At 46.5% G+C, this 14853-nt stretch overlaps 1 protein-coding gene across 2 annotated transcripts in view; it reads left to right on the forward strand.

Annotated features, from left to right (window-relative positions):
* SYN1 (synapsin I) overlaps window positions 1-14853 on the forward strand; it is a 731549-nt gene that overhangs the window by 275106 nt on the left and 441590 nt on the right. For both annotated transcript variants that reach the window (XM_069647426.1, XM_069647427.1), the window contains exon 6: window positions 14628-14717. In XM_069647426.1, coding sequence (XP_069503527.1) covers window positions 14628-14717 — 90 coding nt within the window. The remainder of the gene's footprint in view (window positions 1-14627; window positions 14718-14853) is intronic.

The raw sequence follows: 14853 nt of genomic DNA on the forward strand, positions 1-14853 counted from the left end.
TGAGGTGGACAGGTTGTTGGAAGCACACCAGACCCTCTTTGGGGGCCCCTGCAACCTACCCATTGAGCATTGATCCGTGAGGTGGCCTAGTGTGGAGGAGTGGGCAGACCACCACCCCAGATGCAGTGAGGTGGAGTTCACAGCGGGAGAGGACAGTGCTTCTTCTGGGGCCTACAGCTGCCGTGGAGGAGCAGGGGAGAAAACTGGACAGCCGAGTGCAGTAGAGGAGTGAGGGGGAACCGAAGCTAAGCCTCCAGGTGCTCATTACCCCAGAAAGCTCACTCAAGTAAGTGAAGAACTGGTGGAGCAGGCCGGTGGTGTCAGATGGGGGAAAGCAGGGAGCTGCAAGGGCTGGTGTGCTCGAGAGACTGGAGAGGGGAAGCCCTGACTGCTTCATTGGCAGAGATCTGGGCCCAGAAGAAGAAAGAGCTGGCTGTGCATTATCTGGACTGGCCAGTGGGAAGAGAAAGGAGAAGAAAGTCTGGAGCAACAGTGTAAGAAGACTGCCCCACAGAATTCACAGTTACTCCTTGAATTGCAGGCTGAAGGGGTCAATAACCCACACCACCAGCTGAGTTATGTGGTGACAATTGACGTGTGTGGAGAAGAGTGGCAGGGACATGATACTCACAATGGCCAAAACACAGACAAAGCAGAAGGGCCCTCTCTCTGGAGACATCAAGGCCATGATGCAGGTGCCAGACAGAGTGAAACAGAATCAAGTGCAGGCTCAGATCCACTCCCCTCAGAGTCTACAGTCACAAGAAGAGGATACACCTACAATGAGGTTGGACCTGCAATTGAAAGGATGACGAGCCTGGAACAACAGTTGCATTATGTATTGAGAAGGCAGAAGGACACTGAAAATAGATCGAGGCACAACAACATCTGCTTGTGACGTGTCCCGAAACATGTGGCCGATGGAGAGCTGGAGGAATTTGTGGCAGCACTATTTTGCCACAAACTGGGGATGCCGGACAAGAAGGCAATAGTCTTGTATCATACACTTCGGGTGCATACATTGTATCAGCAAACAAGAAACCTGTTACCCGGTGTACTTGGGTGTATTCATCTTTATCAACTTAAGGAAAGGACCACGAAGGCAGAGGGGATATTTGGGAATGATTTGAATCAGAGACGCCTCCGTTGCTTTGATCTAGCTCTGGCCACCCTGCAGAAGAGGAAGAGTTTACGAATGATCACGACTGGCTCCAAGAAAAGGAAGTGAGATACAGATGGGCTTTCCCTTTCAGATTGCTGTTTGAATTTCGAGGGGAATCCTACAGCATAACAAAAGAAGAGGAGGCGGCAGAGATAATGGAGCAGGGGGAAGATGGCTAGAGGAGGGAATTGTACTGAGACGGAGTGGGAGTCAGGGACGAAAAGGGGCCCTGGAAAGGATGGATGGATCGGTAACACCTGTCCTCCAGAGGAAGAGGGGTACAGGTCCCGATGATCACTTGAATGGACTGGGGGTGCTCCCTTCTTCTCGTAATGAGGAAACGCTCTTTGAGGGGGTTGGTTTGGGGAGGGGGTCCATTGTGGTATGATGCAGGTAGTTGGGGTGGTGGGTTTAAGATGTAGATTTTGGGGAAAGCTGAACAGGACTGGAAGTTCTTTGTTTTGGGGGTTTAGCAGGGTGGGGGGGTCGGCTAGAGGCTCCAGAAATCAACCCCTTTATTGGCTGGTCAATGACTACAGTTTGTAAATGGCGTGTGTAAGTTGATTCAAGTTCTTATGGTTGTTGGGAGGTTTAGTTTGATCAGTAGGTTTGGCTGTAGGGTTTGGCGGCACATGGAGGAGGGTGGAAGAGGCCAAGGGCTTACAGTACAGTGCCTTTGGCTTCATCCAGGGGTACAGGGACGAGTGGATGTTGGTGGGTGAATTAGGCTTTGTATCCCTGAATGTAAGGGTCTTAATCCAACACCAAAAGTTGATCCATCTTGAGGAGGTTAGGTGAGTTGAAGGCGTCAATAGCATTTCTTCAAGAGATGCACCTGCTAGTTGGAGATGAGAAGAGACTGAGAAATAGATCATTCCAATAACAGTTATTTGCTACTGTTATATAGATCATTCCAATAACAGTTATTTGCTACTGTTATATAGATCATTCCAATAACAGTTATTTGCTACTGTTATATAGAAAGGGGGTAGTGATATTAGTAGATAAAGGTGTTAATTTTATTAAGCAAGCTATATATGGGGATCCAGAGGGGAGATGTCTGGTTATTAAGGGGCTTCTGAATGATGAGATGTACACACTGATGCCCGTAATGAGCAACAAGGTCAATATATAAGCGTGCTTTTAACTAAGCTGAGTGGGATATTTGAGGAGCAGGTAACAATAGAGAGTTGGGGGGGATTTCAACTGCGTGATGGACCCGGCAGTTAATAAAATGCTTCCGCCCACTGGGAATGACAATAGGAATCAACAGGAATTGGCTAGGTTGCTTAGGGAATTGGGATTGATTGAGACATGGAGGTTTTTCAGATAAAGGGAGAGGGATTACACACATTTCACGGCGGTGTACAGAAGCTTCTCCTGGATAGATATGATCACGGTGTCTGCGACATTAGTGCCCAGGGTGAGCTTGGTGGAAATATGGCTCTGTTATTTGTCGGACCATGCGCCGGTCCTGTTGCGCGTTCAGGCGGCAGGGCCACCCTGAAGAGGCGGGTACAGTGGTCTGTGAGTGAAATGGGTACTCCGTGGTATGGCGATCAGAGCGCATATGGAAAAAGAGATCCAGAGATACTTCCAAGAAAATGAGGGCGGGATTATAGATTGGATGGTTATATAGGATGTTGGAAAGGCAGTATTTAGAGGGGAATTTATAGGCCAGACGGCAGCTTTCTTGTGGGTCTGGGACTCTAATCGAACATACGGGACATGGCGATCACTGAGGTAATTAACGAAGGTGCATAGTCACCTGGAGGTGCATTTGGCAGATCGCTCAGCCCAACTATTACTACAGGCGTAACAATCCTATTATGTGAATGGAAACAAAGCGGATAGGTTCCAAGCCAACAAATTGCATAAGGGGTGACAAAGGAATTATTGTGTTGTTAAGGGAGGAGGGGGGCGAGATACAGAGGATGGAACAAGAGAAAGTATGGAGTTCTATTACAGGTTGTTGGTGGAAGGGGACGAGATTGACGATGGGATGCAGGTAGAATTCTTACGTAAGGCCAACCACACATAGATAACAGCAGAGGATAGAGAAGGTTTGGAAGCCTCTATTAGCCAGAGTGAGGTGGGCAGTGCTATTGATGGGCTGCATCCTAACAAAGCTCTGGGCCCTGGTGGTTTTGTAATGGTTTTTATAAGGTCTTTATACCCTCTATGGTCCAGACCCTAACTAAATTATTCAACGCTATACAGTCTAAGAGAATTGTGTCACGGGACATGGGCATATCCACCATGACTTTGATACTCGAGACAGGCAAGGACCCAGCCAACTGCGCTGGCTATCGCTCTATCTTGCTCCTTAATGGAGATGCCAAAATACATGCTAAAATATCATCCACCTGGACCCATCCGGGTTTATAGTGGGGCTTAGTACACACAAGAATATCAGGCGGAACTTTAGCCTCATTGGTTGGGCTAGACAAATGGGTCAAAGAATGTCAGTGGCGGCGTTAGATGCGAGGTGAGCATTTGACAGCATGGATAGTAGGTACCCGAGGCATATGTTGGAGGAGTTTGGGCCTACATTTATTTTAAGGGTGCTGGCAATCTTTCAAATACTGAGTATGAGAATCAACTTCAATTACACTTTATTGCCTTCATTTAACATCAAACAGGGCACGCAAAAGAGATGCCCACTCTTTCCTTAGACCTTCGTGATGGCAATGGAGCAACTTGCATGTGTGATAATGTACAACCCATTAGTCGAAGGGGTACAAGGTAATGGGAGGTCTCATAAAATTGCATTATACGTGGATGATGTACTGTTGTTCCTCCACAATATGGGTCGATCTCTTCTGAAGATTATGGATATTGTTGAAGGGTTTGGTGAAGTCTCTGCGTTTGTAATAAACTAAACAAAGTTGAAGGCTCTCAAACTCTCAGAGGACCTGAAGTGGTTAAGGAATGGGGAAGGAAGTTTCCGTTGATATGTGCACGAGAGACAGTCGAATATCTTGAGGTCCAATTCACACCTGATTATAGGGGCCTTTATAAAGCTAATATCCCAACCTTGTGTAATAAACTAATGGAGGACCTTAAACGATGGAATATGCAAAAGTTGTCATGGTTTGCATGAATTACTGCAGTTAAAATGATGTTACTACCTAGACTATTATATGTGTTTCATGCCCTCCCACTTAGAATTCCGGCGGCAATTATTCAAAAACTGCAGAATTAAATCTTTCCATTTATAGGGAACAGGAAAAGACCTAGGATATCTTGAAAGGTTCTCACACATTCCCCATGGATGGGTGGGGTGGTTATCCCTGATGTCATCAGCTATTTGATAGCATCACAGATTATGTCAATGTTAGAATGGCTAGTGCAAATCAGGAGGAAAGGATGATGTGAGCAGGAGCAAGGAGCAACGTCCATCCCACTGGCAATGCTCCCGTTCTTGGGGGGTGGGCAAGAGAGGCTTGAGGTGTATTGTTAGACAAAACCAGGTGCTCATTATGCTACTGGAAGAGAGTGTTGCGCATGAAGGGATTGGCACCAGGGCTGGGCCCGTTGTCTGCGGTTTGCCAACACTGGGAGTTTGGCCCCGGGAGAGAAGAGAGTTTTTGGGAGGATGGGAGGGAGCGATTACGTTGATGGATTTGTATAGTGAGGGTGTACCACTTTTCTTTAGCAATGTAAGGCTCAATTTATCATAAGGGAAAAGGAGCATTTTTAATACACCCAGTTAAGGCATTGGATAACCAACGGGGGAGTGAAGGCTGCTGGCACCGGAGCTCTAGGGGATATTGAGCTCTCGACGCAGGAAGGGGGTGAATACAAAGGTATCTTGAGAATGTATAAATGAGTGGACGCGACCCCGCTAGGGGAGAGGATGCCATATATGGAGCTGAGGGAGTTGGGTGTCTCTGTTTTAGAGGAGGAGTGTACCTCGATTAAAGAATCGGCTTATAAAATCTGGTTTTGAACGTACATAACGCCTCAGCATATGCATAGAATTAATGGCCATTCCTCACCCCAATGTTGGCGAGGATGTGGGGAGATGGGCAACTTTGGCCACATGTGAATGTCCTGCCCGCAACTTTACTGGAAGGAGATCCTGGGTCATATCAGGGATATCACTGAGTTACTCTACCTATCAATCCGGTGATTGTGGTGTTGGGGCGGTAGCGGAGGGCAGCTTTGCAGCAAGTGGGGCCTCGGCAATATTGATCACTCACGTCTTGCCTGTAGCAAGACTGGTTATTGCCTAATGTTGCAAATCATCAAAGGGTCCCATGTGGAACTATGGTGGGTTAGAATTTGGGTAATAGTGGCCATGGAAAAAATATGTGCACTGGCAAATGGAAGCTTTGACCAATTCTTGAGCGTATGGATGCCTTTTAAGAAGGAGGTGAAAGACAAAGAACAGATGTACTGCAGGCCTCCCCTATCGCAGAATTCCTCTATATTGTGAGAAGGGCGTCCATGCACTGGGCATTAAACACAAGAATGATGAAGGGTAGGGGGGAGGAAAAGAAATGTTAGTGGAGAAGTGGAAGTATAGCCGACAAAGAACTATGAATCAACAGGTTCCCAAGGTTGGCATATTATGTTTACTATGTTTAAGTTTAAAACTGAGGAGTTGGATAAGGCAGGTACATGAGGAGGAGGTGTTATACTTGATGTTGTTAAACACTGTCTGATCATATTTTGTACATAGAAATGACCCTGAATAGAAATCATATAAACGCTTGCCGTGGTAGGTTTGGACCCGAGTTGTCGTAGTAGAAGAAGTGTACCTTTTACAAGAGTCCTTAAATGGTAAGAACTAGTTTGAAAAGCAACATTTTAGATTCCTTCTGAATTTCTTAGGGAGGTTTTCCTGCCTGAATACACAGGGTAGCATGTTTCTCATCTCTGGGCAAGCCTATAGTCCTTCCTTCATATCTACGCCTTTTGCTTGTTGTAGTGATCAGCTTGCTGCACGTTGATGGTCAGAGCTTTCATCTGATCCATTGTTTTGGGAGGATAGAAGCAAGACACGGAGCAACACAGGTTCGATCCCCGGGTCCGCACTTATAAACCTCTGGGTATTAAGCGCGTTATAAATAACCAATCATATCATTGTTGCTGTGACCACTGTTTAAGGCGTTTATTCATTACAAAAGTCATGAGCATTATTCTGTGTTTTATTGATAACCACAATGAAGAGCTTTTAGGAGGGGCGTGATGGTGTCACGTTGTTTCAGGGCTAGGATGAGTCCAAATGCTTTGTTTTGGGGTTCGGCGTGATGCCCTGACTGAGACCCAAGTACACGCTTAGGCTGTAATCCAGTATTGACAAAAGCAGGTCCCGCTTACTGGATTTTCGATGCAAGATGCATTTGATATGAAAGCATGGAGTTAGTAGCGGGTTTTATATGCAACTTGTTTAATTTGTGGGCCGATAGTTATAGTCATCAATGATTAATAATCAGTGTTTTCTTTCTTTACAAAGGGATGGGGGCAGGGCTCATCAAAGAGGTGCATTTGAAAACCAGGGTGTTACGGGTGGGCACTCGACATAAAGTAATGTAAACATTTGATGCGTTTGACAAGAGTTGGTGAACAATTGCCCAGTCTTGGACTATTGTTGTGGGCGTGATCACTTGTTATCGCTTGTATCGGGGTTTAAATTGAGCTGAATCTGGGAGTAAAAAGCCTATGTTTGGAATTTTGAAGGGAAAGAGGTGGCCAATGGTCTACTATACAAATTCAAGAGTCATAGTCAAAATTTATGGGATAAGATGGAGCCTTGAGGCATCCCGCGTGTGAGACAGGAGACCAGGGGTGCTGCTAGGTCTGGAAAAGTTCTGGGGCTATGCTAATGTCTGGACTTGGGGCTAGCTAGCTTTTTGGTTGTAACCCCTGAGCTTCTATCCAGGGCTACAACCAAAAGATCCAGGGCTATAGCCCCCATAACCCCCGCTAGCAACGCCTCTGTTGGAGACGATGGATTTGGAATCCCTTATTACTTTTTGTATATTCAGTCTTGGGGCAGGTAGGTGGTTAGCCAACTTAGCTCGCTGTCCTGAATAGCCATCAGGTTTTGAAGCCTGTATGTCAGATGTTGCTGGTCTACCGTATAGTCTGATGCTCAAGGAGGAAGGGCTATTGTCAGAGGGAGTTTAATTGTTCCCTCCGTGGAAGGGGAGGTGAATTTCCCGGCTTCTTTTAGGTTGGAAGTCTGGCGGATTTTTCTAGAGTAGGTTTGTGTCTTTTCTATATTTCCTTAGTTTTGAGGATGTCATTTCTTCTATGGCTGACTGTGAAAGGGATGTTCGCATGGAAGCTATCATGGTTATCGGGGTCAGATCCTGTGTTATTGTTAAATAATTGAATGATGGCCAAACGGGTGGAACTCTCAACATTGGAGCACTGCAAATGTCCATCGGCAGATGTACTCGGGTGGGTATAGACTCCGATTACACGCTCTGGGCAGGGATAGTTTCATTCTGATCATTACTTTAGGTTTTTGGTGACTTTGAAAGCTGGCCATTTCGTTGAGGATTTCAGGTCTATGCGAGAAGAGACTTTGTTTCCATTACAGTGTTGGCCTGAATCTCTAACTTATAAACAACTTCGACAGATGGTATCAGACTGGGGATTGATACAGATTAGTCAATTCTCTGTCATTTCCGAAGTTGTCAATTTGTCAATTTGCATTGTGCTGAAAAAATGCAGTTTTCATGGAAGGATGTTCTGTAGTACAGAGGTTCCCTTTACAAATGCAGATCAATGCACCATTTCCTTTCCAGATTTCTGCATTTCCTTTTTATTTGCGATGGCTCATGGTCAAATCATGTGTTGACCTTTTGCAAAGTTGATATTTTATATTTTATCTTGTAGATGCCAGCACACCCACAGCTCTCTCAATGGATCTATAAAGTTTTAATGAAAGAACATGTGAGCAGTCAATGCCACTGAGATTTAATTTGACCTTTTTCATGGATCTAATGCTAATGTTGGGGTTCCCGTCTCCATTAATCTTGTTGGGGATAGCTTTGGGGTTGCCCCTCTCGTTCAGTGGTAATTGCTGCTTGGTGCAAGGCATGGTTGGTGGCTTTTGGACGGGTGTTTGTTGAATGAGTAGGCTATGTCAAATGAATTCCCATCTTTGTGGGTGGTTTGTTGACCTAAGATGCAAACCCAAGATTAAGCACAGTGTGTTGGACAACTGTTTTCTTTGATCCTTGGCAAGCAATCCAACCAAAGCTTGTTGTTTTCCGGAACCGATATCTTGTTGGATGCAGATTGGGTACGAACGAGAAAGTCTGACCACTACAATAAGTATTTTTAATGGTTACATGGAGGGCAGCGAGTTACCAAGATGGTTATGGTCCTGCTTTGGTTGAGAAGTCATTTGCAAAGAGTGTTAGTGGCGTTACTGTTTGGATTGGTCACTTAGCGCTTTCCAAGATACGTTAAGACTACACGGCCTCCCTTTTCATCCAGTCCATTATGTAGCAAGATTTGATCGAATGAGGTGGCATAGTTGAACATGAACCACCCCTGGGTGAAGCCTAGGAAAATAAAGTTGAAATCCTCCAGGAGCTGGTAGATGTTGACAGGATTTTTCGTGGCTGATCTGCTATAGAGGATACCTACCATTAATTTTGGGGCGTGAAGGGTTCCTGGAGGGATTCCCTTCTTTCGGGTCAATTATTTTAACTACAATATGTGTGTATTTGGGGTTCAACTTTTCTGTTGTCTGAAGGAGCATCCTGTTCCCTTTTAGTATGATAACGGACATATTCAATTTTATCGAGGTAAGCTCTTCATGTGGATACGCTGGTATTAGGCGTATTTGTTCGCACCACCTGTGTAATATTCTGGGGGAGTCTGACTGGTTATTATTGCTTTCAGTTGCCTAAACACTGGACTAGGTGTACTCAAGGTAATGCAACTTGCCTTTTCTCTGTGGATTACTAGAACGTGTCTTTGGCCAGGCTACTCTCCTGAGGGTGAGAAATTGGGGACATTGCTTATGGTTTCATTATTTGAATCAGGGTTGATATTTTGTCCAGTGAATTACCCCTGCAAGGGATTTGCTTGGAACAATAGCTAGCTGTTGTAAATGTTCATGGTGAATTTTTGAGCGATATCTAATATGGGAGCACTTCAAGGTTCGAGGAGAAGTTGTCAGTTCAGAGTAACGAGAGTGTTCACATGCTCTGCATATTCAGGTAGTAGCACAAGGTGTGTGGGCAGTAGGGCAGGTATAGGTTTTAATGGTTTCCTACAAAATTTGGCGAGTTGATATCTGGGCCTTCCGGTCTGTACTGATAATGACTTGGGAGAGCAGGAAGCCCCTAGTCTATAGCAGGTAAGAAGGAATATCATGGTTAAAGAGGGGCAGGGCTGGCAAGGACGCCTCATATGGGGATGTTCAATGTTGAGGCTACAATGGCCGTGAAATTTAAGAGGATGCCATAAGTGGAAACGTTTGCATGGGGAAAGTACTTGACAGGCGAAAGTGATGACGCGCTTTTACTATAACCTCTAAATTAACAGGGAAACTAGGTGAGGGTGACTTGTTATATGTTAGGCAAACACCGAAGTGTAGCCCCAAGGGCAGTCAAAAACAGCCACAATAAAAGTGTAAACGCTCCCCGCTTAGAGCTGTATGATCACTCACGACCAGTGGCAGCCCATGAATAAGGTGTGGGGGTGGTGTCGCTGCATTGTGCACAGGCCACCTCTTCCATGCCTTGCAGAGCATTGTCCTGCAGTAAATCTGAGAGCGTCATGCTCTGCAGGACGTGCCACGTTCTGCCTGCAGGCACAGAGACCCGACGGCCCCTATATGAGACGTGCTAACTGCGGGCCTGCAGGGAGCTATGCCCGTGGCATGTTGGCAGCGGGTGGCATGTTACCTGGAGCAGAAGCTGAGAACAGACTTCCACCGTTGACCAGATTGTGTGTTGGATTATAAGCAACAGATTAAGGTCCGTCGCCGAAAGATTGGTGAACAAAAATGCCCTTGACATTAAGAACCTTGCACCTGATCACAACCTGGAGCTAATAATGATCAAAGAGATTTGCGTCTCCAAAAGTTGCACAACTCCTTTTGCCACCTTGTCTCCTGAGGGTTTCAAATTCATTTGGAATAAGAGATACAGTTGGTGGGGGTGTTGCCCTCCTACTCACGCCCTGCCTCAATTTCTCAGTTCTCCCTCATAAGCAATACCCATCCTCTGAGGTCTTAACAGGGGTATGCTTATAGCATGCAAACACATCTTTCAAGGTTCTGGCATCATGAAAAAGCTCCACACAGGAAGCTGCCCCCCACGCCCCTTCCATCTTAGATGACTGGTTGAATTAGGCAGTGCCCCACAGAACGCGTAATAAGCCTTTAGCGAGAAGAGATCAAAATATCTGGCTTTAATGTACGCTTTACAAAGGCACGCAAAACAGCTATAACAGTAGGTTATCTCTGGGGTACCCATTGTGGGTCCCTGCAGAGGAGCTGATAGGGGGGCTGAGGGGGCTATAGTCCTGGGTCTGTAGGTTGTAGCCCGGGATAGAAGCTCAGGTTCTACAACCAAAATGCTAGCTAGCCCTGAGTCCCACCAGTCCCGACATTAGCGTAGCCCTGGATCTTTTCCAGGCCTAGCGCCACCCCTGGGTCCCTGTAAACTGGCAAACCCTGGTTTCGAAAGCATAGTCCATCTGACAGAGGCATGCTGGATTCTGCAACTGGTGACAGACATCCACACTTTCAGATTCGCTCTGGTAAGGGCACTTTGGTGGGAACATAGACCTGTGGAACAAAACTGTACTCCTTGGGTAGACTCACAGGTGAGTTGTTAAGTTTGAGAAATCACGGGGCGCACAATTGCCGGTACTGTCTTCGAGGTAATGTAGAGTTTTAACTAAGGCGGTTTGCGAATGATTTGCCAGAGAGAGTGCAAAAAGGTAGCCCCATCTTGGTTTCACAGTTGCTCACCTTGCCGGGAGGAACCCTAGAACCAATCAGAATTCTCAAAGGCGAGACACTAGGCTACCTCTGGAGCACACAGCAAAGGCAGAGCCCGAAGCTGTGTGTCTGCATGACACACTACATCAAGCTCTGAAGGAGTAGCAACACCACTACAACATTTCACACTCAGACGACAAGTAAAGACCTCTTGAATAGCTTGTTGATAGGGGCCATGAGAGATTCTCTTGCCCAGCACGGTAGTGCTGTGTCTCGTCCCACCGCCACGAGGCTCTTTACCTTTGCCTGGGTGGAACCTGGCTTTCTGAGTGAACCCGTCAAAGATGTCTCTGTAAGGCAAGCCCCTGCAAGCAACATTATGTGGGAACCTTCATATAATCCATACTTTGTGTCTGAAATGGAAGATTTCATGCCAGAGTCTAGGTACTGTTTCAAGTGCCACAATGTCATCACTTCTTTCCCAGAGGGGGACCCTTACCATGGGGCCAGGGAGGTGAGGCCACTACCCGATAGTGCCCCAGGGGTGGTACTCAGCAGGGGACCCCAAGGGAGGTAACCCCCTCTGTGGGAGAGGTGAAGACTATTGACGGAGAACATGGTAGGTTAACCACAATACCACCAGGAATGGTTCATGGATAGGGCCCTAGCACCCCACCTCTCGATCTCCTCTTTCTTCTGCTATTTACCTCATAAATAGCAGCCCTGTCTATCAGGTAGACAATACTGTGACGAGAATGAGTGGGAAGAACTAGTATAGATTACTCCAAAAGTACCGACACGAGGAAGAGCAGGGCAATGAAGAGTCCTACGCGGAACCGAGCTGGGTAGCGAAGCCAGGCAGGGAGGACACGCCACCAGAACACCTGGAGAGGGAAGGCGAGGACCGTGAAGGTGAAGAAGAGTCAAGACTTACGCGAAGGCTGGGGAACCCAACATCCGGTGGCAGGAAGGCAGCCATCAGAGTGGTCCAGGTGGGACCCAACGTGCAGGCAGAAACCAGGGTGGCGGAACTTCCAAAAGCCAAGAGCAGACCGCGATAGCCCAGGGGAAACCGAAGAAGCTTATCGGTATTGCCGAGAACCGGAACCCTTGTGAACAAAGTTAGAAGGTATGTGGAGGGGGACCAGGAAGACATTGGGAGGCCCTTGAGGCTGTGGTTCAGAGGAAGTGCAGAACCATCTTCCTCGTCCCAGTGGGACCAAGCCGAGAGGTCAAATAAGGACATATTGGGTCAGAGAACATCCCAGAGAGACCCGAAGAGAGGCCTAGCAGGATGGTGAACCAGGCCTGATTAAAAAAACACTATAAACTTAAGAATGGGTTCTGGGACCCGAATACTGAGAAGTTGAGAGAGTTGTACATGCGAGATAACGCCTGGCAGGATAGTGGACCAGGCTTAAGAGACATTACAAAGCTGTGAAGGGGGTCTGAGACCCACATAATAGAAGTGAAGACCAAGGGTTGAGAAAGGTATCCTTTGGCAAAAGATAGAAGAACAAAGAGAGAAAGATTCTCTAACACAAGTCAAGAGAAGACCAGGGGAGAAGAAAGATGCTTTGGCACTATTTATGAGAAGACCAGGGGAGAAGAAAGATATATCCTTTGGTAGAAATCCAAACAATATTGACGCTATTGAAAGAGCCTTAGAAAGGCTTGAGGGAAGGGAGACACCCTCTCGATCTTGTTTTTGAAACTATAAGCAAATCGCCTGAGAAGGTCTTGGGAAGAGAGACCTCCTCCACATCTGTGTGGAACAATACAGAAAAGCCTAGTGACGGCCAAGGGGAGAAGGATATTCCGGCATCATTCACAAAGTGCCTAAAAATCATCCCGAACGAGGGAGCAACCCTTTTGGAGTCAGGGTGTAGTCTACTTTATCGTTTTATTTTAAAATGTGGGAACAGAAATAGGTTTGAGGCATAGGACAGTGGGCCATTTGTTTTTGACTGACATTCTGACGCCATCCTTAGTTTTGTTTGAGGCAGAGAAACCCCTCTTACAGGTACAGGTAGGGTTATTCCTTACTTTGTTAAATGAATGTTTGCACCAACAAGCATGCCACCTTTGTGTCCCATGTCTACTTCTGCACCCTTGCAGTACACACATACCTTGTAAGCAGCAACGTGGGCCAGGTTTGGTGGTCTGGAACCAGTCTTACATTTGTCCACAAAACCTCTATATCTAGTCAGAATGAAATGTTCTACGGGGGCAATGCTCCATCAATCTGGCAAAAACTCCATTGGCTCGTGTGACCCTCGTGATCGGCCCAGCCCTCTGCCCATGCTCTGAATGGGACCTTTTCCTCAGCGGCTGATCAATGGCAGCATCCCTGTCTGGCTCTGCATCACAGAATGACCCGCCGGGCTCATCATAGGAAGATACGGTGTTCATAAAGTAGCCTGTTGGTTATGTTCGTCTTATTTTGAATTGAATGTCTTAGTCGCACTGGATTCAATGGAATTCATCTTGATCTGTGCCTGCCTGCCACCATTAGAGGTGGTGCTTTGCACTAGGTCTGCCAGCTAACAGAGAAAAGGGACAATTTGGAGCTGCTGTATCATCTTAACAGAGGATAGTCTTTGCATGAGCACTTTGAAACACTTGTCTGTGTATAGGCCCTATATCAATAAACAATCCCATACTATGATTTGCTAAAATAATTGGTCTAGTTCTTTTGAAGCCCCTTATTAGCCCTCCAATTCTTTAAACATTACAGGCCTCACACACAGTAGACTGTTCCGCATTAGGGACTAAATGATCCATGGCTATATAGATGTACATGGTGGACTCGATGACTCACTGTATGCATGTTTCCCCAAATGGTGCAGCATAATCACTTCCTGCGTAGACGCTCCAAGGTCACAGACTCCACATAGCTCTGCACGATTACTCCCAGTGTCCAGTTCTACATAATGAGCTGTAAATGTGCCCCTTGTACAGCTCTACATAGGGGCAGCATAAAGGATTGCATATAGTTTCATGTGTGCGTCTAGAGCTTTGTGATCACTATTTACCCCCCTCCCCTGAAGGCACCCAATGAGCACACGCTGCGTGCTTTCCCACATGAGAGGCACTGCATGATCACTCGCGCATCAATAGCCCCATGTGCAGGGGCCACATAAGGACAACTTGTGCATACAAGGGACTACCTGAACGCTTCGGGCATAGGCTTGCTATTGATCGCGCTTTGGGTATATAGTGGGAACATGAAGAATTGCATGACCACTAAATGCATCAGTCACTGCAAAGAAATGCACACGCGGCGCACTTGATGAAGCACTTGAAAGAGTATTCTCTCTCTGATGCAATGTTCTTGTCTCCCTCTCCTTCTGCCCTTTGGGTCATGTATGATCTTTTTCTCTTTATTGTGCTTTTTCTTCTGGTCTTTTCTGTACCTTCTCACCTCTCACTCATGACCCAACCTTTCTGCATCCCTGATCTTGTGTGCCTCTATCTCTCACCCTACTAACGCCTCTATTGTATCTCCCCCTCCCCACCCTCTATCCCTTCTGGCACTAGTTTTCGCAGATGGTGCGGCTGCACAAGAAGCTCGGGGCAGAGGACTTCCCCCTCATCGAGCAGACCTACTACCCCAACTACAAGGAGATGGTGAGTCTGGGGTGCTCCCCCAATATAGGGGCACGATTCCCCATTGAGGATGCTACACACTCCACTAGACTAAGAAACACAGATATTTAAAAATAAATTGCTAAGGAGAAGCTGATTGCTTTATTTATTTAGACAT

The sequence above is a fragment of the Ambystoma mexicanum genome, chromosome 2q, assembly GCF_040938575.1.
Source record: "Ambystoma mexicanum isolate Mex_15411 chromosome 2q, UKY_AmexF1_1, whole genome shotgun sequence".
Classification (NCBI taxonomy): Eukaryota; Metazoa; Chordata; class Amphibia; order Caudata; family Ambystomatidae; genus Ambystoma; species Ambystoma mexicanum.